We start from the raw sequence: 26,694 nt of genomic DNA on the forward strand, positions 1-26,694 counted from the left end.
GGGCAGAGGCGATGCCAATGGTACGCGTCCGGGCAAAAACGGCATCGCGGCGGACGTTCGTCCCTCTCTCTCGTATCTGTCCGCTCGTGACGTCCTCCTCCTGTCGCAGCTGGTTCCGGGCGTTCCCTGGTGCCACCGCGGTCTGTTGTCCTGCGCGGTCCCGCGCCGCCGGCGTAGCTCACCACGGTCAAGTCACTGTCCGTGACCTCTGTGACGGTGACCCCTCGCGGCCCCGAGCGAGCACGGGGAGCTCTCGCGCCCCTGAGTGCCGTCCTCCACTGCGACATGTCACGTTCGATCACGCGGGCGAGGGCCACGAACTCCTCCGTGTCACGACCAGCAGCCGTCCTCATGAAGGGGCGAAACTCTGGCAGCAATTGTTCGACAATGGTTGGCAACGCCGCACTCACGTCCCCACTTGTCCCCAATCGGCGGAACATGCGTAACTTCTCGTAAATGAACTGCTCTGCACTCTCGTCCTCCTCCTGGTTTCGGCAATAAAATGTCCGCAAACACATTGCCCGCGCCTGATCGTTATCAAACCTAGTTTTGACTTGGCGCACAAAATGTCCCCACTCGGTATCAAAACTCCCGGCCATTGACCACCAGTTCCTTGCCTCGCCGCGGAGCTGTCCCGCCACTCGCGGCGTCCACTCCGCCCGTCGCACTTCGTACAGTTTTAGGAGGTGTTCACACTCCCGCAAAAACTCCCGCGGGTCCTCGTTGTCTTTCCCCGCAAACTCTGGCAACTCAAACTGCGTGCTCACGTACCGCACTACCGGCCCATCTGCGTCCGCGTGCCTGTCCCCCTGTTCCCGTTTACTGTCCTCAACTGTGCTGTCCGTGCTGTTTGCGCCCTCGGCCGCGCCGCCGGGCCCGCAAACCTCGTTTTTTACGTCCATTTTCGCGGAGTCTCCCTCCTCACACAAGTCCGTTTCGAAACTGATTAGATCGTATCTTTCTTGTCCCGCCTGTTTCCACGCCATCCTGTCCTCCTGTGCTACTGATCCGCGGATCGTGAACACAATCTCCCCCAGTAATACAATACGATCCTCCCCAGCGCGTTATCTTCAGTCCGGGATACCGCTGCACCGCCGTCTTGTATTTCTGTCCCCCACGACGCGCTATCTCTCGCCGAAACGTCTCGTGTTCGCGCCGTTCCCGCGCTGCGTTATCTCCCGCCGGCGCGCCGGCGCGACGTCTCGAATTCGAGCCGCTCCCACGCCGCGCAGCCGCACCTGCTTCCGTTCTGTCCTGCACCTGCGCGCTTGCGTGCGCTTGCGTGCGCTTGCGTGCGCTTGCGTATGCTTACGGCCCCACGTTGGGCGCCAAATGACGTCCCTCGGCTTCAGGTCCCCGTTTTCCCGTTGAAATAAATGTCCTGTTATGCCCGTACTGCCCTCGTCGGAGAGGTGTGGGTCCAGGCCAACGTGGCCGGGACCGGGAAAGGCGGGACCTGGAGGGAGAGTGAAGTGATTGCGAGGAATGTTGGAAGGTTGTCGCAAGCAGAACACGGCATTAACGAATTTCACGAGCCGTCTTTTATTAACGCTTATAAGGTCCTGCCGCAGCCTGGCGGAACCGTCGCGGAACAAGTGCCCTACCACGGCGACACGGACTCCCTGATGACGGGGCGGTTCTCAAATACGTTTCGGCGCGAATCGTAAAGTTTATCAATGCTAGGCTGACCCAGTGAGAAAGGGCCCGAAGACGGAACGCTGTACATACGCGGCCCGTTACGTAATGTGCCGTGGACGGCGAAAAGTTCAGAGACTCGTAGCACCACGTTCGCGTTGTAGAAACTGCCCGCTAGACACGTCTCCCGATGACTCGTAAGTTAACAATGCTAAGCTGATTCGCGGTGGCAGCTCAGCTGCCGTGACCGACTGCGGACTGAGCGAACGTTCAATCCCGAGCGCAACGTGCGCGGCTCGCGGAGCAACGAACACGTCTGTCTCCGCTCGAGACCAGGACGCGACTGCCTCTCCCCGCTCGCCCGCGGGCCGGCGCCCGCGGGTGGCGGGGAGGGAGGGGAAAATCGGCCGGCGTGGGAGAGAGCTCCGTCCCGCGGCGCGCCAGGCTGCAATTACATACTACGGCGAAACACTTCAGAAAAAGTTATTGAATTATTTACAAAGACATACACGAGACATTAATTACACAGCGAACTTGCACAATGAATAATAAATAAAATAAGTTAATTACACACATTCAAATCCCTTAATCGTTTACAAATATATACACACTGAAATAAAAGATAAAGTCACATAGAAAAAACACTCGTTGGCATGCTAGGGCGCACGCGGGTGCGTCCCTGGCCGTCGCACACACTGGGGTTCACTGGGGGGGAAAATAGGCCCCCTCAGGCCCGCGTCGGTGGCCAGGTACGGCCTCTGTATCTGGGAGGGTACGACGACTGTCGTCAACCTTATAATCGCAACTTAAAAAATATCTACCGATAATTTATTAACCAGGAAAATTATGCTCTAACAAATATAGCTTTACATATATTTAAAAAAATTTTGGTTCTCTAAAGCATTACAAACGTGGCACTATAGTTTAGGTATTTTTCAAACTAAAAGTTTCAGTCCAATAGATGCATTGAAAAAAATTAACCTGAAAATTTTTAAAAAACACATTATAAAACAAAATATATGTATGTATATTTGTTTTTGCTTAAATGACAGAAATTGGTCTGTAAATATTTCCTACAAACAAACCTTAACCCATTTGCATCCACTCACTTTAATGTTAGACATATCATGGAATCCATAAACATTTTTTTATACATCATCATTATTAAAGTTATTTTCTATTTTCATTATATTTTTATTCTTTAAAAAAATTTTTAAAAATAGTTCAAGTTTCACGATAATATACCTTTGCCATAGCTACTCTGAGGGTTTATTTTCATTCTAAAGGGATTTTTTTCAAGTTTTTCGGGCAGATTAGCCATTTTGCGTACCAGTACGCCTATGGTGTTATCAGCCAGAAAAACAGCTGCGTACTAGTACGCTTGTAGATGCAAATGGGTTAACCTTACTGAGCTTATTCAAAATTCAAGACTTAACAGTAAACATTTTTTCACAAAGTTTCTTATTCAACATGGCGTTGAATATATGTAGGCTAATGAATTTTTGTGTCTATACCTATACAGTATGACGAACACTGCCCTATCTCTACATTTTAAATTTAAATATGGATTGTCAAAATTTAGATGCATATTTTTTAATTTATTAATTTTTTTATAACTACTATAATATATAAAAATTATTGAAGGTTAATATTACTATTATAACATTTTAGTTTTTAATGCCTTTGTGAGGTGTAAATTCTGCGATGTTCATGAAAGCATTAAAGATTTATGAGACTTTCATAAATGGCAGCACTGTGTTCCAATCGACTTCCTTTTCATGTGAAATTACTCTTACCAAATACAGTCTACCAAGAGCTAAGATGTTTACACATAAAAAAAAAACAGAAACAAGGAAATAAATTATTAAAGATTTACCCTATTAGAATATCCAGATCATGAGACATGATATCTATTAACAGTTATCATTTAACATGTTCAGCAACTAAATAAACCTGCCATATTCATTCAAAGCTCATTTCTTGCTTCCACAAAAAAGTAACTGCAGAAGGTCTGCATCGCAAACGTAATATTTGCTCACGACCGTAAACGATGACCAGACGTACCGACAGCCAAGAGCGCCCCGTCTGCGGACGTGAGTCCTGTCATCCAAGGCACGGGTGCTATGTCCTTCTGTGCCACTGCAACTCTGGGGTCCTTGGCTAGGAACGCTTCCTCTCCGTCAGGCACCTCTGACTCTATGACTGGCCGGAACGGAACATGCGGGTGCCAGTCCCATTCCTACAGAACACAACTGAATGATAATCGGGTCATCATAGGTTGTTGCTATTATTTCAAACAAGATTCTCAACACTTCCACTATAGTATGTCTGTTCATTGAAGAATTCAGAGGATAATACTTTCAACCTATTGCCACGGGCATGATTACTTAATACAAACATACACACAGAAAACCTCCAAGAGGGTGAACACGGGACAGGTGGTTAAAATGGAGAAGAAAATGCAAGGAAAGAGGTGAAGACTGAAAGAAAAGTGAAGACCAAGAGAGAGGGGAAGACAGGCGGCTGGGAACTGCAAAAAGATGATAATGATGGTAATTATAAGTTAAGACAAAATGGGATGGTAAAATTATTACAAATATAATAACCTAACTGAAAATACCGGATGTCTACAAATGAATGGAGCAATAATAAACATTATTTCCATGTAGGGGAAAGGCGTACAAAATGACATAGGCGGGTAAAATGGCACACTCCCTTTTCTTTGAAACCAAAGACAAATTATTTCAGAAAATAATGTTTAGATGGCCGTTTAGTTATTTGTCGCGACCTGTCGCATCGCCAGTAGTGGCCGTTCGGCCGCGTGAGGTGGACACTTGTTTGTTTGATTTTTGCAATCACGAGTTTTACTCAGATGGATTTTGTTTCTCCATAAAAGTTAGTATTTTTCCACTTTAATTTGTTTTTATTGTCTTCAGTTCATTTTAAACTTACTAAATAACTGAAAATGTGTTGAAATCTCAAAATTCATATAATATTTTTAGTTATTATTTTCTAATTTTAAAGGTTACAAGTCGGACAAAATGGCATACCTCTTGTTCGGGTAAAATGGCATACCATGTTGTTTGACCCACCTATTTATTTCTTTTTTCAGATAATTGAACAACATGCCTCACAACTATTGAAAGACAGACCGACAGGGTTAGGATAAATCTTCCATGGAAAAGGCTATTGAAGCTGTGAAAAAAAAATGATATGGGCTGGTTGATGGCTTCCAAAATGTTGAAAGTCCCACAATCGACTCTTAGAAGACATTCACTGGAACAAAATAAAGTCTTAGTAAAAAAAATGTATGGGTATCTACCTACTTAATATTTTCTAGACTTTCGTGGCTTGTTAGCATGATAAAAGCACATTTAATCGTGTACCTTATTGTTTTAGGCATGGGTAGGTACAAGAGTGTTTTCACATATAAGATGGAACGAGAGCTGGTTGATCATATTAAGCTACTGGAAACGAGGTTGTTTGGATCTACACGGAAGGAAGTTCTGGAATTAGCCAACCAATTTGCAGATGTGAATAATATTCCTAATAATTTTAATGAAGAAAAGAAAATGGCAGGCAAAGAATGGTTAGCTGGATTTCGACGCAGACACCCGGACATAACTTTAAGAAAACCAGAAGCTACTTCAGCTGCGAGAGCCCAAGCCTTCAACAAGCCGCAAGTAGCACTGTATTTTAACACCTACCAAGACATAATTCAGAACAATAACATTTCTCCGCATAGGTTCTACAACGTCGATGAGTCAGCTTTATCAACAGTTCAGAGACCTCAAAACGTGTTTGCTACTACTGGGCATAAGCAAGTTGAGGCTTTAACTAGTGCTGAAAAGGGATCTAATGTGACTGTTGCATGAGTGTAAATGGCCATTTTATCCTGCCGTGCTTTATTCATCCAAGAAAAATCATGAAACGGGAGTTGATAGATGAAGCTCCAACCGGTAGTTTCGACATTGCAAAGGAATCAGGTTGGATGACAACAGCTGTATTAAATAAATGGTTGGTGCACTTTCAGTCGCATGTGCAGATGTGCCAAAACAGAACGAAAAGATTAATTTGTGAACTCTGCATAGCGAAATAATTCCTGACTGATTTCTCGTACAAATATGGTATGCCATTTTGTCCGCACCACGTATGTCATTTTACACGCCTAGGGTGGACAAAATGGTTTCTATCCAAGTTTCTAAAAATTATTCATTATTCTTTTGCTATTGATATAAGTTGATTGATATATACATATATAATTTTAATTAAGCATGAACCAAATAATATAAAGCCGTATAAAGTGTTCAAAATTAATAGTAAATAAATATTTTATGACTGATTTTACAACTAACTAGTACTATGTCATTTTGTACGCCCTTCCCCTATAAGTATATAGTTTTAACATGTCAGATATGATGTAAGACAAGCCAAAGTTTTGTTTTTTGTTGTAGGTGTTGCACGTTTCCACCCCTTGCCGCTGGAGTGCAGCAGTAATCAGGGGGCAACCAGGACCGTCAAGAAGGCGGCCGGAGGAGCACAGAGGCCAAACTCCTGGGGCACAAGCACTAAGTGGGGGAGGGGGGTGAATTGATTTTTGAGATGTTTTAATGCATGACATACAAGTCTATTGCTAATATAATTCAATAGCTATCTTACAAGTTATGCTATATGTGCAGGTTATATTTACATTTATAGCTGAGAATGTTTACAGTCTTTAGAATGTTTTTAAATTCTAGCATTTGAAACTTTGTACATTAAGTACTGGGGACAGAGCCCAACAAGATTATTTGCACCCGATCCCTTAATTTCTCTCACTGGACCTGGTGGCGAAGAACAAAAAAATACACATTCACTGACATTGTATGCAATCCCAATTTGTACAGTAATGTATGGGAAATTCAAATGAGAAAGACAGAGAAACCATCACTTTGCCTCATCGGTTGAGCATAGGGCGTTTAGCTGCCTCTGATGTGTGGTTGTTAACTAATAGAACAACACAGTTAGTCATTAGTTAGAGTAAAAGATCTTGCATGTAGATATAAGCTGTTACACACGAGCCCAAATTCAAGGGAGAGGCACAAACTGCCTGAATGAAAAAAAAGTATTTACAGTAGGTGCAGTATATCTGAAAGCTTGTAGAAATATGAAACCACTTTCAAATAAGGCCAAATTTTAATTTTTCATTTACAAAGAATTATTTATCAAATGCTCAAAGTTCCATAGCTATTATGCAGAAAATACTAACCTGGAATAGTGTTTGTCCTTGTTCGAGAGTAAATTTAACCGTCACCAGTCTGTCAGAAGATAACCTGCTTCTATCAAATGTGCTGGTACACATTTTTTTTTCTTAACTCACCAACTACCTATATGTATGTGTACACCCCACTCTCTGTCTGATTTGTGCCATATCACAGGTTATGAAAACCTCTTTCTCTTTTCTTGCTGCCAAAACACTATATTTGAGTGTGTATGGGCTAGAAGGGTGAAGGAAAAAATGCTTCCAATTCCATCATTCCTCCTTTTCTTGGTTACATTCTGTGCTATAAGTGGAGTAACCAGTTACAGTGCTAAGACACTAAAAAGCGGTACTAATATGAAAACTCTAGGATTATAGTGTGCTACGAGTCACTTAAATACCAAATCAGTGCTCATAAATTGAACAGTGCTGAGGGTCTGGATACATTAAATTTATACAAACTCTTCTAGATGTCATGCATCATACGTATCTGTAAAGCAAGAATAATAAGGAAGAAGATAGAGTGAAGCAAGGTCCACAAGTTGTATTATCAGCACAAAAAAATTGTCAAAAAAAATACAGATATAAATAATGTGAGCCAAAACTTGCTGGCAAAAATTAGCAGTATTATCTAATGATAGGCAAATTCCCTATTTTCTCGAATTTGAATCTCGAATTGGAATCCCAAAGAGTACCTTGATTATACTTCTTGAATCCAAATCTAGGTCTCACGAGTGAAAAATAAAATAATGCACAAGAAATAAAAATGTTAGCTATGGTGTTGAAATATTCAACCCTTCAAATGCTTGTTTCACAAACTAAGTTTCCAGAATGAATATGCACTGTTATTTAATTTATATAACTATATTTCATAATACTCATACGTAATACAATATCTTGGTGAATGCTAACAGGATAGGTATGAAGAAAAAAATTGATCCAGTAAACTTCAGAGGTTATCACTGTTGAATTCTTTAATTTAATTTATTTCCTCTGATATTTTTCTTTAAATATTTTCCTTAATTATGGAAGCTTAAAAATGCTAAGGATTTGATGTTTTTTTTTAGGATTTGAGGATTAGATTGGCCCAACCATAGTATTATTTACAGCTGAACTTGTGGTGATAATGGCATATTAAATATTCTGATTTCACAATCCTTCCTCCACAGCACTTCCACTTCTCAGTCAATAACAAAGAGGACTATCACATGATTTAAAAAACCAAGTCAAACATACATATCTAATAGGATTGTGAAACCATTTTTCCTGCTTTACAAATAACTTGACAGGACATTTCTGTATCTCAGAATGGTATATATCACCGGCCGTCAATGATACTTCATCGCTCTACGTATTGCCAAACCACAAAAGAATTTGCAGTAGACCACTGGAACTGGAAATGATGCATCACTTTGCATTATTGTGAAACACACTTTAGGATAATTAAAAAGTACAGGTGGTGCCTATTTACCGTAAATGCTAAATCTGTCCCTATGATGTCATAGGCATCTTTCTTCTCCAAGCAGGCCATAAGGCTCTCGCTGGAGTCGGTGGGGCAGCTCAGTAAGGCAGCCAGTTTCTCTGTCTGATGCTTCGAGGTGCCACCGGGCGCAAACGACCACGGGCAGAAAGCCGAACCACTCATGGAAATGGCTCGATGGAACAAGCCTTAACAAAAAAAAAAAAAAAAGGCACTCCCACATTACCAAAGAGAATGTACAACATAGTAACAAAATAACTAGGAGCCTTCTAACTTCTACAGAATTACGATACTCAAAGATTTACAAAAATTTAAACATATCTAATTCTCATGAAGTAACCTTGAGATTTAATGCATATATAACACTTCTTGGTTCCTGACAAAATTAGACATTATGTTTGGCATATTATGAGGAGAAAAAAAAACATAGGTAATTTACAAATAAATAATACGAAGTACTTTAGCTATGGCCCCCACAAGGGTGGGGCTGAGAAGCCCCTGGGTCAAGGGCCCTGTTTATTGTTAAATGTTTAACTATTATAATTTTTACAAACTAGAAGAACATATTGAATATTTTATAAATAAAGCTTAATTTGGACTCATTAAATAGTACCCATAATTATACTCTATATTTTTCAGATTAAATAACAATCTAAAAAGAGTGAAGGTAAGAAATTTCCATGCAATTACAATGTAGCACGTGACTGTAAAATTGGAAAGGGTGGAGGGGGGGGGGAGGAGGTGGGGGTGTTTGTCACCGATCCTGGGTCCAGGGTCTGTAATCGAATGTGGGGGGCCATGTCTTTAGCCATTTGTTTATCAGCTGCGAGTGAACAAATAGATTAACTAAATGACTGTGAAAAAGTCCCTTTCCTGAAGAAGCAATGGTGGTTGAGTGGATAGATCATTCACCTTCCACCAAACCCACCAAGACAATTCGTCATAAAATACATTGACAAATTTTTTTTTTCATAAAGCAGCACAACCGTCAACAATTGTACAAAACATCAGCAAACATAACCTCACCAGACCACACCCACACAAACTCATCCCTCACTACCACCCCAGCCGGTCACCCTGACTGGGCAGAAATAAAGTGCAACAAAAGAGAAACAAAATCAATAAATAGTTCAAATAATTCATAAAAGTGAAAAATTTAACCAATGTACTTAACTGTTTTGTATGCAAATATGTACAATGTAATATAAGAGAATATAATCATGTCAGTAGTGTACACATAGCATAAGGTAAACACTGACGTCGTCCAGGGCTATGCCTTCAAACATGATGTGCCTCGCCACTTCAGACCCCTTCTCCACCCACCATCACCCTCTATTCAAACCTCCCGCCAACTATATTTGTGTGTGCATGCGTGTGTTTGTCCAACCCGCAAGAGGCGAGTGGAGTATGTGCCATGCACCCCTAATATAATATTTTAATTAATATAAATTGTAATTGTACTTGTATTTTTTAACCCCCCCCCCCGTGTCTTTGTTTCTTTCAGTTTCAAAAACAACAGGGCAGCGTAATCCTCAAACACTTTCTGAATGCACCCTTACATGGGCAGTTTATTTTTTAACTTAAAAATAATTACTAATACAAGTAAATGTTAATAATTAATTGTAATTTATCATTCAGTGCTTGAGAGGTTGTTTGTGTTATTTGCTCCTTCACGTAACAGCCTAACGGCAGTTCAACTGCTTCCTGGCACCATGAAACTTTGACTGCAGCCCAGTCTCTTTGATCAGATGCCCGAGATTGGACGCAACTTTCACACCTCATCGACTTCACTGTTTTGTTCCAACTGATCCCTTAAACTCTGCCGTCATAAATATTGTTTTAAAACTTCTTCTTTATCTTCGAGGCATATCCGAGGTGGTACTGTTTAATTATTAATTTAAGTCCTGGAAGACATTACAAATCAAACGGCATGACTTACTTCTAGCCAGGCCACGCTTTGTCTTAGTCCGCCCCCAAACCAGTTCAATTGCTGTCGGCAACTTTTGCAGCATTAATACATAAAGTTCTTTTCAATAATAATTGCGTACACTCGCGTACGACTTGACCAGAATAAAACCCTTCAACCAGACCTGTGAGTACTTGATTAGTGTGACCACGTGTGCTTCCTGCATAGGGACCGGGGTGTGTAGGATGCCACCGACAACCATCACTCGGAAGTGCAATAGTGTGCCTGTCACTCAGAGGGGCTGGTAGGGTAGACTTCAACACGGTATATGGGGAGTCGAGCCTAGCACCCACACAGGCCACGTCAAAACCCAGAGACAGAGTCAAGCCAGGTTCACGTACCCAACTAGGTGCAAATTCCCCATGATGTCAACACTAACGTTTAAACAAACTGCCACAAGGACATTGAGCAAATCACCGCACCACAAGAGATTCATCATACACTTATGAGGGTAGTAACTCTGGTCAGGAAATGTCAGAATATAATATTAATTACATTTTACCTCGACTCATTGGCGATATAACGTGGTAATGGACACTTGCCCCTCCGGCGCTCTGGCCGAATATAGTAACGCTGTTAGGGTCGCCTCCGAATGCTGCTATATTGTCACGCACCCACCGAAGGGCCGTCACTTGGTCCTTCATGCCGTTGTTTCCAGGACAAACTTTGTCTCCAGTGCTGATGAAGCCTGGACACACAAGCGAAACAGCAGATATGCACATATGCTTGGAATATTTACAATATGTTGAATAATACATACATGACCACCAACTACAAAAACCTACCTCAAGATAGCATGCATAATTTTGATTAATAATTCAAATCACAAAATTTGTCATGTTAGCCATATATTTATGGCTAAATAGCAGAACTCAAGCCAGGAAAATGGCGGAAAGGCTTCTAGGATGAATAAGCAATAGTCTTCATGGCTATCAGCATAGTGTATCTTACAAGTGACCATTATGATGAAAGTGAATTAAAAAAAGAGAAGGTGTGTAACTCCGTGCATGTGATAGAAGTGAAACTTCTTTGGTAATCAAAACTTCAACTCGTAAGTACATCGTAACGGGTAAAACGGTAGAGGGTGAGAAAGAGAGAAATGAAACAGTTTTCTAAATAAATAAGAATTACTAACAAAATTATTACTCACTTCAAAATAAGCTCATAATAACCGTGTCATCTCTAAGGATTCACCAGGCATTACTGAACCCTCTCAATCCTAAGAGGCAATTGTCTAACCTGACATTTCTGTATATTTTTAAGGAGAGTAATCTAATTTTTTCCACTACGCCATGAGAAAAAGTGATTCATTAAGTAGCCTTTGAATAAGACACATACTCTGATTTCCACTGGATTTATAATTCACACATGATGACTTCTTTCCTGTTCTCTCAACATGAACAAGACTAGGACTCTACAGTGTTAATTGAACTACGGACACTAGGCTACAGACAGCAAGTTCCTGAATTTCTTGCGCATAGTAACATTTTTTCCAAAGTACATTAAGTGAATAATTTCACTTAGTTCATGGTCCCACTTAATAAACAGCTTAAGATTTGTAGTTAAAATCCTAAGGTGAGAAACCCCAAGAAATGGAAAAAAATAAATCATGTGTGATGAACTCCAGCACCTTACTTCTTGAGGTCAAATAGTAATAACTCAATAAATTAGAGAAAATCACAGACAAAAAGATGAAATTATCCAACCAGCATGTGCAAATTGTATTGCCTGTCTTCCTCCCTCCTCACTAGTAGCAAGGACTACTTTAACATATATACCTATGCAATTCTTTAGAATGAGGCCTCGTTCAAATCCAATTAAAATGAGGCGACATGTGAATAAAAAAAGAAAGAATTTAATGGAGCATAATTATAGAAGTAAGCACTTTTTTAATGGTGCATTCCAAATACTAAAGTGTTTTTTTTGCCAGTGAGTAGCTTATTTTGAACGGTTTTAATATAATTGCACTGCGTATTTAATTCTTCTTTGGTAAACCATTTAAATTTATACTGATGTTCGATAATTCGGCAAAATAGCTAATTCAGCAAAGCCGCAGTTAAAGACCTTTAACTGATTATACATGGAAATTTCGGGTAGTCAAAATTAAATAAAAATCTAATAACAACTGAGAAAGTATATTAATTTAAGATATATAGATAGTCATTTTGTAGATTTTTATGAGTGCTCGTACACTAAGAACTACCCTTTTCTAAGTGATTCCTGTACATAATTTGTACCACACAACTGGCCTCCAAAGCCACTTCAATGCATTAGTATAAACAAAATTGTAATGGTGCAATTCAGTTTAATCCCTAATCTTCAATAGTATGCCACACATCTAATTTCAACTCATACTTTATCTAGGGTGGGACTCCAACCTCCTCACAAGTGACATCCCGCTACATGAATACAAACCAGGATGTCGGACAGATGACGTACCTAAAAAGCCAAGCCGATAGTTGAAAGTGACGAGAACCACGTCTCTGTCCATGAGGTGGGCCGGGCTGTAGAAGCCCAAGATCCCTCCTCCGCTCAGCCAACCACCTCCGTGGATCCACACCATCACCGGCCGCGGTCGCGCCTCGCCTCCCCCGCCCGGCAACTGTTAACAACATTACCTGTTGCCGTAACTGCTACAAGCACAAACAACACACTGTCCCTCAGCCTCGAATGTGTGTGCACATCACCATCATGAAATTTTACTAATATAAAGTATTGAAGACACTCTCCTGTACGTACTTAGTCCATTACAAACACATTGGTGGTTCACCAGGTATTAGTTATGGCACCAAATTAAGGCTAGGTAACTATCTTTAATGTTCACTACTGCGAATGAGTTTATAATATTTATGTAACTATTGCAATGAGAATCATACTGTTGATGCAACTACTGAAACTAAGGTTATATTACAGGTTATCTATTGCAACCCAGGCATAGGCGTGCCCAGACATTTCCATTATGGGGGGCCCTGCTAAATTTTTAAATCAGAAGCTGAATTTATAATGTTAAATAGCCTAAATACATTCACTCATTGCCCTGTTTATATTTTTGTGCAGTATCAAGGAGATATGTTTACTAGTTAATATTTATATCCGTATAATTTTAACAATCTTGAAAATATGTTTTTTTTTTCATAGACAATGTTTAAAGGGTACTATTTACACATTTCCCCCCCCTCGAATTTTCCAATAGCTTGGTCCAGATCTACCTTGAAAAGTACTTCTTTTTAGTGAATGCAAACACAGCAATTCAAACAACAGAACTTTAACAAACCTCTTAATTTTTTTTTTGCTTGGCCATTTTAAGGGACGTCGTGTTTTAAATAAACTAAGGCGGCTGTATTTCAAGAACGATAAAATGTTTAAAAATATTGTTAATTAGCACGCTGCAACACTGAAACACAGTTTGAGTGTCACAGTGCCAGGAATATACGAATATTAAAGAACACATTAGAGAAAATGCTGATCTGAGTGATTACATTAGGGGGGGCCATGGCCCACCTGGCCCCCCCTGTAGGCATGCCTATGAACCCAGGTTATAATACTGGTTTATCTAATGCAATCAAGGTTCTAATATTAATGTACCTTTTGCAAACCAAGTTTATAATTAATATTACTTAATGTAACTATTGCAGCAAAATTATATTGCGGAGGTTACTATTGCAACCAAGGTTATAATATAATTGTAAGTATTGTATCACCATCACCTTCACATTCACTTCATATCATCACCTTTAAACAAGCCTGTACATTACCTCCGGAGTGTAAACATTCAGGTAGAGGCAGTCCTCTTGACCTTCAACGTCAGTTCCCCCCATGTAGATGTTCCTTTGCACGCATATGCTGGAATCCTGGGTGGCGTTCAAGACGCCCTCCCATGGCTCCGCAGGCTGCGGTGGCTGCAACACACGGACACACTCAGTTGTTTTCTGTTCGTACGAAGAAAGAACTTCACCACTGGAATAAACCTTAGTAGAGTTAGTAGCTACTCTAATCTGGCATTCTTCGGTTCGATACATTCTGTAACACTGTACCAATTGAACCGCTCGCGTTAGAATTTTTTTCCCGGAAGATTTCTGTGTTTAGGTGGTTGCACCTTGTAGGGTCTTGGACACTCCCCCCCAGCTATCAGGGAAAGGAAAAAAAAAACATAGTGTAGTCAGAAGTTTTTCTTTCAAGAAAATGATTTAAAAGTCGGTATTATGTAGAAGTGGTTCAACACTAAAATATTTTTATTACATAATGTTTAACATTTATAATATACTTCATTTTCTATGGCTATTTACAAGTCTTCATTCGTCTTCCAAAAATTAAAAATATTCCATTCCCCGGGTCTAGCACCCCCCCCCCCCCCCCCCCCCCCCCCCCCACCTCAAACCACACACACAAAAATTATCATATGGTCGCCCTTGGCCTTGGGCGATGTACTTTTGCGGGGCCCTAATATTTTCTAGAGGGGCCTTACCAAGGTGTAGCCTGCAGAAAAACATAGTTTTTAAGCCAAACGGGATTAAATCTCTGCCCATTTATCTCAAGGAATGTTGAAGCTTTTGGTGCGTCAGTAATAAAAGTGCCAGCACGGAGCAATGGGGTGGTCGCCTGGCTTGCTGGCCCTGTAGCCACACCTGAGTTCGCACATCCCAACTGTGTACATACTGTTGACAGCTATAGAGCAGCTTACTAAAACTTGTTTTAAATACTTTACTGTCTATTAATTTTTTGTACCTATTCCTGTTAAAATTATAGGTACCTACTGAAGTTAGATTAAACCTACAAAATCAATTACCTGGCACAGCCATGTCCTGGAATGTGTCGGAATATAGAGCTTTTAGTATGATAACTGACACTGCTGATAAAGAACAAAAAGCTTAAAATAATCTAATATGCACAAAACATTTTTTAAGGCATTACAGGCTTTGATGATAAAGTTAACTTTTTTTTTGCTATGATCAGTCTAGATATTGTTCAACAATGTGAAAAATGTTAAATTATAATTAAAAAGACAGTCATAAGTGCATAAAGTGATCTGCAGTAATAATTAAATAGTTTGCAGAAAATCAACACCTACTGTGGAACAATTGAAGAAGTTAATTGTTCACAGGGGAATACTTAGAAAGGGGGATGGAGATTATATTTCTTCGCACCCCTTTCCACAATCCTAAAAAAATTATAACTATCATTCTTGCCAATAAAAGTAAAGAGCTTAAAAGCAAAATACTATGCAAGCGGTTCGTTCTAACCCCCCTTCCCTCCAAAAAAAAATAATAAATCCTGCATACACTCCTGACATTACATTTTGTACTTTAAGAGTAACAGGGAAGAAATGAAGAGTAGCCAGGAGAAAATGGAAAATAGGCTGGACGAGATGAAGAGTGGCCAGGAAGAAATGAAGAATAAAATTGATAACTGCCGAGAGGAGATGAAGAATGCTATGAAGACCGAGATCAAAGACATCAAGAAAAACCAAGAAGAGATGCGAAACGAAATAGATGTTGCACAAGAAGAAATGAAAAAGAAGATCGATGAAACCAGCATTCATTTGGAAGGCCAAGTGCAGTGTTTGGAGCAGCATCTTGCAGAACAAGAGCAACAGCTAGCTGAACATGAAGAAATTATGGCACAACAGCTAGTTCAGCTCAAGAAGACTACTGGTACCGAACAGCAAGTAGCAGCTGTAACTGAAGAGTGCCATCGGATGATCAAGGAAGCTGCATCGGCTACGAAAAGGAGCAGTTATTCTGGAGATTTGAAGGTGGAAGGCACAACCGGTCACCCAAAATTCAAGCCACCCACCTTTGATAGGCTATCGTCGAGGGCTGTCTACAGGCGACAGTTTGAGGCAGCAGCTGAAGTGAATGGCTGGGACGATGAAGAAAAGGCTACGGCACTCGTCTTGACCCTGCGAGGAACTCCACTAGAGCTGCTGCAGACCATACCAGTTACAAACCAGAAATAATATGGGGTATTAGTGGAGGCCCTTGAGCTGAGGTATGGCGACCAACACATGGGCGAGGTGTACGGAACAGCCCTGAAGACACTTCAGCAGAGATCTTCGGAAACCCTCCAAGAGTTCGAAGCCGACATCGAGCGACTCGTGCACCTCGCCTACCCAGAAGCACCAACGGAGTTCAGCCAGCAGCTAGCCACTAGTGCTTTTATAGACGGGCTCAGAGATGCGGAGGTTCAACAAACTCTTCGTTTAGCCCGCCATAAAAACATTCGCGATGCTCTTGTTCACGCCCTAGAAATCGAAGGTGCCTGCATTGCCTCAAGAAACATAAGTATCAGAGCGAGATGGGTCGTGATAGAACCTTACCACTAAAGCGAATAGCCGCTCAGATACTAACGAAGAGATTATACTTGGAACACTGAGGAATCTGTTGATTGGATCGCAGTTTCGGAAAACAAGGGGAAAACAGCAGTGCTTCGTCTGCAATGAACTAGGAGACATCCGACGCGAGTGTCCGAATCGTGGTAGGAAGCCCAAGGGAGAAGTACAATGTTGTGAAACAACGATCGAACAGGAGAAGAGTCTACCGGTACGACAGACAAGAGGTCGCCCACGATGTTACGTGTGTCGAGAAAGAGGGCACGGGCACGTCAAACATGACTGCCCGAATTGTGTGAAGAAACCAAAGGAGGAAGGACATCGATGTGACAGCGGGATTAGGGAGGGTGGTAACTCACTGGTTAAAGGAATGGGAAGTCACCTACGGTGTTTTGTTTCTGCGTGCCGACAAGGGCATTCTTAAGGGAGGTGCCCGGGATGGGAACGTGTTCAACGGGGTTGTCTGATGGAAAGGGAAGCGCCACAGCAGCAGGGGCGGAAGAACGAAACCCATAGTCACCGCAAAGCTGGTCTATGGACCCGAAAAGTCGGAGGATGGCCGCGATGTTACATCTGTCAGGAAGTGGCCATATTCAGTACACCTGCCCGCTGCGTAGGGTGGCTTCGCCGCATGGCTCACAACAGCGCAGTGTTACCTGTTTGGGACCCACAGGTTTAAGGAGGGGGCAATTTTACGAACGTGAGCTAGGCCGGGACACGTGCAGGTGCAGAGCTGACTGGCGACCGCCGCAACATGAGATGCGCCGCGCGCGCCTGGAAGATTACAAGGATTGTCTCTTTCCCCCCTCCTTCCCGCCACTTCCGGCGCGGCGCCCTGCCTTTGACACGTAACTGATACCTGACAGCTGCGGAGTTACGCGAGCCGCCGACACGTGTTTCGATAGATTTCTGTCGTCGGGTCGGCGCGGAATGAAGCGACTGGCCCCAGCCGCACTCGAGAATTCGAGAAGGCTATATATATGCCTGGGACGCCGGCCTTCACGAGAGTTCAGAGAGAGATAGAGAGTTCAGTGGAGAGACAGTGAGAGTTCAGTCAGGAGCTTTCCCGCGGAGGAGTTTCCGGGGCGATAGTGCCGCGGGTGCGGCGGAGTCCCGAGCGAAGTTCCGAGTGAGGCGTCGAGTGGGTCCTCGGCGAAGAGTAGTACGACGGCGGCGGCGGCGGCGGCGAAGTGCGGCGACGGAGTCCCGCGAGGGGTGCTGCGGCGAGAGTTGCGCCAGAGGTGCGGCCCAGCGAGGTGTGTGGTGTGTGGAAACGGAGTGACTGGGGAAGCAACATTTTTAAGTGCGATTCATTATTTGCTATTTTAGAAGATTATTTGTGACATAAGTAGTGACCATCAATAAAACTGTGTCGTGATAAAATCTTTAATTGGGCTATCCTTTACGAACCCGCAGTAAATCGTAACAATATTAAGCGGACCTATAACATCGTCTATGGACATCTAGGGTAAATGTTATGTGTATCAAGGAGTATAATGATGTATGATGAATTTGTCAAGATGGACAAGACCCAAAACCATTTATGTGAACATGAAATGTAAACAATAAGTAAAGTTTTAAGTTAATGTTAATATATATACTTATGACTAACTGCTTAGCAAAAGTGAATTTTTAATGTGAGAAATACACTTAGTGCTGCTTTGTAATAAAAAAATCATGTTATAAATAAATGAGTAGGAGATGCAAATATTTCTGGTATGCAACATCACAAAATAAGTGGCTACCAAATTATAATGATTAATTTTTACTGGTTTGTTTCCCTAACAATAGCTTATGCATTACTTCTCATAATCAATGTAGATATGTTAGTAATACATTATGAAAGATATTATCTAGTGGGTGGGCCCAAACCTACTTCAAAAAACTAGGTCTTAGTCTTGGCAAAGCGAGTTTGTCCCCCATGGGGGCTTGTATTCTTACTGTGTTTCAGTTAAAGCTATTGCAGTTCTTAGAAAATTGTTATAGTGTTTGTGTAACTTTACGGACAGTGACTTGCCTTGTTGGATCCAAACCTGTCTCAGTGAGAGGAGGGCCTGGCTGAAGTCTGGGGCAAGTGTTGCACATTCATCCTTCGGTCGCTAGGCGAGCGAACCACTTGCCACTCGCCAACGTACCATCGCCACCGGGACTCGCTGGGCGAGTTACTTTGCTACAATGAGTTCAGACGCCAACTCGTCAAAGCAACGACAGCCGTTCAGCTGCGGCGCGCAAGACAGCCCGCCATCCGCTATCCGCGAGTGCTGCCGATCTGTGGGTGTTCCGAAGAGCGGTTGCCCGAGGATGGCGAATCAACCAGGAAGATGATATATGGATAATTCAAATGCGGGTAAAAAAACTCCTTACGAGCCACTTGAGTAGGTGGCGAATATTTTCAATAGTCAAGAAAAGTAAAGACTCGTTCCGAAGTGCCAGATGCGCCCCAGTTAGAGTAACTGTATATAAACAGGGCGAGTTCAAGTTAGTTACACTTATAAATTTAATATTTTTAAGTGCCAGTGATTGGTGATCGGACATTTTTAAGTACAATTATTTATTAGTAATGTAAATATTAGTAATTAATAAAAATAATAAAACTTAATTGTGCTATCCCTTACGAACCCAGTTCTCCCCACATAAGTTCGTAACAGGTTTTAATATTATTCCATGGGAGTGAATTTGTTTTGTTTCCTGAGACCGAAAAATTATTTGTTTGACAGCTGTAGTACCTACTGTAGAGACAAGTCATTATTTTTGAAGTTGGGTAACGAAGTTGAAATGCTGTTATTGCAGAAATAAATGTCTAATGTTTGGTCTGATTCACAACTCATTGGTCATGATAAACCTCCTTAAATGCTAAAGGAATCGGAAGATGATTTTTACAGTCTGATTTCTGATTATTTTTTTTGTAAAGAGCTGTGTTTGGTTGAGTAATAATAATTCACGGTAAAACTAAACTGTGTTGTCGATGGTTACTGTTCCCTGGCAAACCTTATGTTTTCATAAGGAATCACCTTCCGAGCTTGACTGAAAAATTCAGACATTTTCCTTTTTCGCGATATATTATTTTTAATCAAATCACGAAACTGAGCTGGGCACACACACGGTGTGCAGAGCTTCAGAGAAAACCAAGCAATTTGTAAACTGCTCAAGAAACCTGAGTGGGGTCTGCTAACGAAAAGTATTCAAGAACGTGCTGAGGGAAGATAAGTAAGGTAAGTAGTTGTTTCCGTATTTAGTTTTGATCCTTTTTTATTTATTTTTATTTAGGTTTTATGAAAATATTTTTAGGCATGGAACTCCCGGTACAGATACTCAAAAGCACTCAATAGCCTTCCATTATAGATTTCTCTGCCATATAATGTTATGGTTACCACTCAAAACCTTGTAGTTTCCCTATGAAAGATGATACGACTGCGAGCTAGTCCACAGCCTTGCGCTTGGAGGCGACACCGCGCTAGTAGCGTCGGGTTCCGTATCCTTCACCTCACCAACACACATCCATCCCCGACTAGGCGGCCCCTCAAGGAAGGGTGGGTCCAGAATGTAGAACAGGGGAGGGCCAAATTAAATTTTTTGACACAATTGTAGTACATTTAGAATTGAAATATTTAGTAAATTTGTTTGTGATTCAAAAAGTCCTATTATGTATATCCCCGCAGTATAATAATACTTAAGTTTGATAAAGAATTAGAAGAAAAATATAAATTACTAGCTGCCCGACCCGGCTTCGCACGGCTATACTAATGGAAAAAGAATTATGCCACATCTCCCATTTACAGTAATGGTAAATAATAAAAAATTCCGTGAAAATTTATTACAATGCTGTATAATGTACCGATGGTTTCCCGACTCGTGCACGCAACGTACAACTGATGTACCCGTACTTCGCTACGGCAGTCTACAGGCAGATCACTCTTGCGCCGCTCATAATACATGCCCCTCGTTGTGGGTACGCCACTGCCGCGCGATGCCTGTTGCCATGGAGACGCAGAAGGCATGAACAATGCAAAATACTGTTCTCATGCAGACAAAGTACCCACTGTTGCCTGGTTTTAACCACCTATGCTATGGGATCTAATTTTCGGAAAATGTCATCCTGCGTAACATAAGGAACATTACTGTGAAGTTTCAAGTCTGTAAAATATATATACTTGAAAAAAAAGGGCAATTTTTGATATTTAAAGTACTTGCAAAATTTCAACGGTGATGAGGACTGCACTAACAATGAAATAGCCGTTGCCATAGAGACGAATGAAGCATCAACAAAGCAACAGCCGTTGCCATGGTGATTTCCTACCAAAAACTGGAAATAAAAAAAAATTTAGGGGTGGACTACCCCTAACATTTAGGGGGATGAAAAATAGATGTTGGCCGATTCTCATAGATACCGGATAAGCACAAAAAATTTCATCAAAATCGGTCAAGCCGTTTCGGAGGAGTATGGCAACGAAAACTGCGACACGAGAATTTTATATATTAGACTAGCTGACCCGGCAAACGTTGTTTTGCCATATAAATTATTTCTAGGGAATTTCTAGCTGCAGTTCCCGGAGTTGCCCGGGCTAAACACAGGGCGAAGGGTACCTTTTTCGAAATCAGATGTATTTAGTAAATTGTCTTCTTAATTTGAATGTCAAGTGTGCAAAATAATTTATATCACTTTCAGATCCCGACAGACGTTATTCTTCCAGTGTATAGTTATTTACCTGTATATATCTAAAAATTGGTGGTCTGTATGTAGTCTAGACTCTATAAAGCACTATAGAAAAAAGCTGAAAAATAAGAGATTACTAATATTGAAAAGATTCCATTATCTAGCTAATGCTCGGCATGCATTGCAATGCCTCATTCAGTTTTGTTTTGTAATATGTTTGAAGTAGTTAGACATATACAAATCATATATCCATCTCTCTAAACATATATTTATCTCTATCTACATATTTATATATCTATGTATCTCTCTATCACTATTTATCTCTTTATATCTACATATTTACATATATACCTCACACTATCTCTATCTCTTCTATATATAAATCTCTATATAGCTCTATACATCTATGTATCTCTTTATCTAACCCATTTCATTCTCTATACCTCGCTCTATCTCAACTTATCTCTGTCTCTTTCTCTATCTCACTATATATATCACTCTATCTCTGTCTCTCTTTTATATTTAAATAAATTGTCTCGTGCGTGCGTACTTAAACAACAAAAACAGACGAAGTGCCGCTATATAATATGAAAAAAAAAAATACATTTTTTGAAACGATTTGTGCTCCAACTATTGCAAAATAGTTATAGCATCTCAGAAACCTTCACGGGCATGCGCATAACAACTCACCAAAATTTCATAGCAATCGGATGCATGGTATAGGAATGCATACGGCACAAACAAACGAAAATTAAAGACATGACAAACGCATCAAACGATGATGCGTTTAAAATTCAAGGCAACTAACTCTATCTATTGACGAAGTTAAGAACTAAACTGTTATGAGCACCTTTATTTTGCTAGCCGCTGCGAGCTCCACTAAGCGGGCTGGTCTCACCAAGGAGAAAAATATGAATTTGCCAGACCTACTTATGTGTATGATTGTGTGGCAGACAGAGAAATGACACTCACTCACTATTTGTATATCTATGACCTATGATTTTTTCTGTTATAAAATGAAATTATCACTTTTTCACTCCCTTAGGGATGGAATTTCATATTAATATGTGGTCTATGTGTTAATCCAGGTAATGAGCTCGCTGTAGGCGGGGAAAGTTGATCAAGTGTTAATTGATCAGCTATCGAACGGGGTTGAAAAATATAAAATTCTATTAAAAATTAGGGGTTGGTGATAGAAGGGTGAAAATTTAGGGTTGTATGCATATTTTTATGCCACATTATAAAATAATAAAATAATAAAATTTTGTCCAAAAAATAAAACAAAAAATGTTAGGGGTGGACAACCCTTATCACTTAGGGGTATGAAAAATAGATAGTAGCCGATTCTCAGACCTACTGAATATGCATACAAAATTTCATAAAAATAGGTCAAGCCGTTTCGGAGGAGTATGGCAACGAAAACTGTGACACGAGAATTTTATATATAAGATTCATTGTTGTGGAGGGGGGGGGGGGGGGTTGGTGTTTCCTGCTTTGCCCCCCTCCCCTCTTCTAGATCCACCAAGGCCATCAAGAATTCATTTTCATTGCAGCGGAACATAGAAATGTTGTGAAACTGAATATGATTAATAATAAATGTTTCTACACGACTCTTTTAAAACGTAAATAATAATAATAATAATAAAAGCACCGTCGATTAAAAAAAAAAGTTATGAAAATAAACTGGAAAGTAAAACTCATTTGGTGACATGGCATTCCTCTTTCTCCTAAAAAATAGGAAAAATATATCTCGATAAATTTTTATTTGATTTTAAAAATTCTAAAGGCCTCTGGCGAAAAAACTTACCTTTAAAAAAAATACCACTCAAGTGCAGAAAAGTATACACACCAGCAATAAAAAAAATCACATTTTATTGTTTGTCTTTGGTGGTGTATTATAATGATGTTCTTGAATTTTTAGGGTTCTGTATTACTAATTTATTGTCAAATAACATTTCCCAAATATCTCAAAAAAATTAACATTATTTAGGTTTGTTGCTTGGTTTCAGATATGGCGTGTTATTATTTATTATGACGTTTTCTGGATGATGATTGATACGACCTTGGGAATAAGAACTTGTTAGGTACGTACGCAGATTAAGCTGATGACCTTAAGCGCAAAGGCAATCGTTATAGATGCAGGCTGCCACAGTCACGTGGCGTAGTAAGTGTAGATATCGATGCCAACACTACAAAAGACTCGGTACTCTAGTCATAAACCGAGACGGTAGCGCAGTGGTTAGGAATCAACTATCCTAAGCAGGGCAAGCCGGGCAACTGCCAAGGGCCCCGCGTCGACCTCTTTTCTCTTCATTTTAATTTTTTTGTCAAGTTTTCTGTGAAAAATAACAGAAATTAATGAGGAAACGAACAATTAAATTGTAACCAGCATGTGATTTAAAGTGCTGGTCAATACCTTTCGATTTCAATCGGGTTTTCATGATTGTGTGTTAGAAAAATAAATGTGTGCCTGCAGTCCACGCTACAGAAGTGAAACTTCTTGTTTGTTACATTATTAGATATAGGAAACATAATTCTCTTTGGCTGAGGTCGAAGATAAAATAGACATAATATATATTATAAGAATGCGAGCGCTAAATTATGCTATTGCGCAAGTATGCGAGTGTGCAAGTATGCACGTGTGCAAGTATGGTGCGTCATTTCTGCATCTCCCCTGCCATCTCCTCCTCTCGCGGTTCCCCCACCACGTACCTAACTATTCGCCTCACGCAATTGGAATTTTAGTAACGCTCGAAAACTCGAAACCTTAGCAAAGAAGTTTCACTTCAAGAAACTTTCAAATATTTTATTGCTTCATTTAATGAAGCAATTTGAACAGTTTGATCAGTAGCATTTTGAATAACTAATCTGAGTTAATTTATCAAATATTATTATTTTTTAAATTTCTTAAGACAAATCCGCAAATCCATAAACGAAATTCAAGTTACAGCTTGGCTTAAAAATGTTGTTACAACGAGTTTAATTTTAAAATTTTTTAGGGTGTAGACACCAAACGTCCCTTTTCTCTGGGGACTATTCCTTTCCCCCTCCCAGGCCAATGATAAGGCCACGACTGGTAAATATTAGGGCTCCTCAAACGTGAATGTCCCAGGGCCCCACAAAGTTTAGTACACCACTAACAGCTATCCTGGAAGTCTCATTGTTTTTAGCGTCTGTGTGTAACCATGAGACGCAGAAATCCATCTGTTACCTTCTTTTAGATAGTTTGGTGCTTGAGTAATGCCTAAGTGAAAACAGCGGGAAACCACCATAAAATAAAAATAGGAGATCTACTCTTCATATCGTTCATTTAAATTCCCAAAATTGGCTCTTGAAATGCCAGATGAATATCTAAATAAAGAAACGTAAACAATGACGAATGCGTTGGTTTACACTTGGCAACTTAATTCACCTTCCATTTTATACACTCTTTTTTTTAGAGTATCACAGATTTAAAGCCCATAAACGATATTAAATTTAAAAATTTGGTAACTTCTACTGAATAAGTTTCTGTCTCAAGTATGAAAAACAACTTATAAAGAGTTTTTGGATGAATTTCTACGAAGTGAGAATTAGAATTAAGACAAGACATAAATACGTATATATTAATGTTAATAAATACATGACACACTTCTTTAAGTTTGTATGAAAGACATTCTTACAGCAACACATGTGCAAACTGGCTTCAGATACACACTGTACTTGGAAAAACAGTTCCTGCCGCTTCTGTGTATGAGGGCTGTATTATGGAGGAAATACACTATTGCTGTCCACTATGGATTACAATATTATTTACAAAGTGATGTATTTTTAACCTTATGTAGCTAAACAGCTGTTATTTTTTAATTCTGTAAATCCTTTTAAATTCCGGAAGGGATGAGTCCGGACTCCAGGAACCTCCCCCCTGGTTTGGTTCATTACTGGAGTGAAGTACTTGTTTATTTTGCCCCGCTTCGTTGAATAAAATCGTAGGGTTATCACAATTATTTACGTTATTTAATGATAGTATAAAGCATGAAATTTGTAACAAATGTTTCAACTCAGTTAATAAGTGACAAAGAATTGCAAAAATGTTACGTAGCTAAATTTGACCGATTTCTTATGTATTAAAATTAGCTTTGTTATATCTCGTTTTAGTTGGTTGCATTAAATTTCAAAGTTCGTTGAAAAGTAAAGTTTGATTAAATAAAAAAAAGAAGTAAAAGAAAAACCTCCCTAGTGTCCGTAAGGAGAAACCGAACTATAATTGCGTCCTATCTAATTGATAAGTCAGTCTTCCAAGAATTGTATTTAAGGGGATACGAAAGTGTGTCCATCCCAATTACTCCCTTACAAAATCCCTAAAAAAAATTATCAAACTATAATTTATTTTTGTTTTGAATGATTATTGCCATTTCATATTTCAAAAGGTTAAAACATTTTTATGAATCTAAAGAAAAAATACTTGATTGTTAAGATGGAACTGAAAAGTTAAATGTTTAAGTGTTATCCGAAGTGGCAATACCATTTATCAGAAAGTTTGAGTTAGAAAAAATCAGCAATTTAATGAAATGTTCTTATTTGGCACGGAAGAGTTGAAATAATGTCAAGTAATAGATAAATTAAATTGAAAGTATACATTTTTGTGCCTCACATCCTTAACAGATCCTATTTTTTCACGATGTTCACCATTACTTGTTCTTTCCCTACAACTGGTATTTGGTTTTTCTGTCTAACAAAACCTTAAAAACTATTACTTACCTTAAATCGTAATTTCCCTAAAGGCGGTTTGGCGTACGGAATTCCTTGGAATGCGACGAATTCCTTCCCGCCTCTTGAATTCAAATAATGACCCTGCACCACGCCTTTGCCGGTTGCAACTTGTAGTTTTTCATTTTCGGCGTTGCACAGGTGACTGGCCGCGAAAACCAACAGAGCTCCTAAAAAAAACTGGCTTCTCACGTCCATGACGGAGGCAGCGCGTCGCCTCGTTCACGCAGCGAGTGTTATTAGAATTCTGCACTGTTTACTTGGAATCCCGCGTTCGGAAAAAATTACAAGGCCACTGTTATCTGCGCGTGCGTGTTACTCGCTCGTTGCTATGCACCGCGCTCTGTCGGCTCGGCATCCGCAGAGATCTTTCTGAGTCGCGAAAGCGATTACCGGTTCTCGAGAGATGACGTAGACCAGGGGCGAACAAAATCGCAGATGCGGGATATTTATCGGACGCGCGTACCATAGGTACCATTTTTTGGACGTCACGGTCAAGGACGTATCGTGATGGAGACGGGTCGTGGGGAGAGGTCAGCTGCTCCCTTCCGAAGTGAATACACACACACACACACACACATAAATACATAGACACACACATAAATACATACACGCACACACAAACTCAAATTTACAGGTTCAA

The 26,694-nt window shown here is 40.3% G+C and overlaps 1 protein-coding gene across 1 annotated transcript in view; it reads right to left on the reverse strand.

The window, feature by feature from the left end:
- LOC134531753 (carboxylic ester hydrolase-like) overlaps positions 1 to 26,475 on the reverse strand; it is a 44,089-nt gene extending 17,614 nt beyond the window's left edge. Inside the window, exons 1-6 of the mRNA XM_063367630.1 lie at positions 26,043 to 26,475; positions 14,076 to 14,219; positions 12,760 to 12,922; positions 10,823 to 11,008; positions 8,346 to 8,542; positions 3,700 to 3,874 (exon numbers count right to left, since the gene is read on the reverse strand). Of these exons, the coding sequence (XP_063223700.1) occupies positions 3,700 to 3,874; positions 8,346 to 8,542; positions 10,823 to 11,008; positions 12,760 to 12,922; positions 14,076 to 14,219; positions 26,043 to 26,249 (1,072 nt within the window). The 5' untranslated portion in view covers positions 26,250 to 26,475. The remainder of the gene's footprint in view (positions 1 to 3,699; positions 3,875 to 8,345; positions 8,543 to 10,822; positions 11,009 to 12,759; positions 12,923 to 14,075; positions 14,220 to 26,042) is intronic.
- Positions 26,476 to 26,694: the final 219 nt, after the last annotated feature.

The sequence above is a fragment of the Bacillus rossius genome, chromosome 5 (assembly GCF_032445375.1).
Source record: "Bacillus rossius redtenbacheri isolate Brsri chromosome 5, Brsri_v3, whole genome shotgun sequence".
Taxonomy (NCBI): Eukaryota; Metazoa; Arthropoda; class Insecta; order Phasmatodea; family Bacillidae; genus Bacillus; species Bacillus rossius.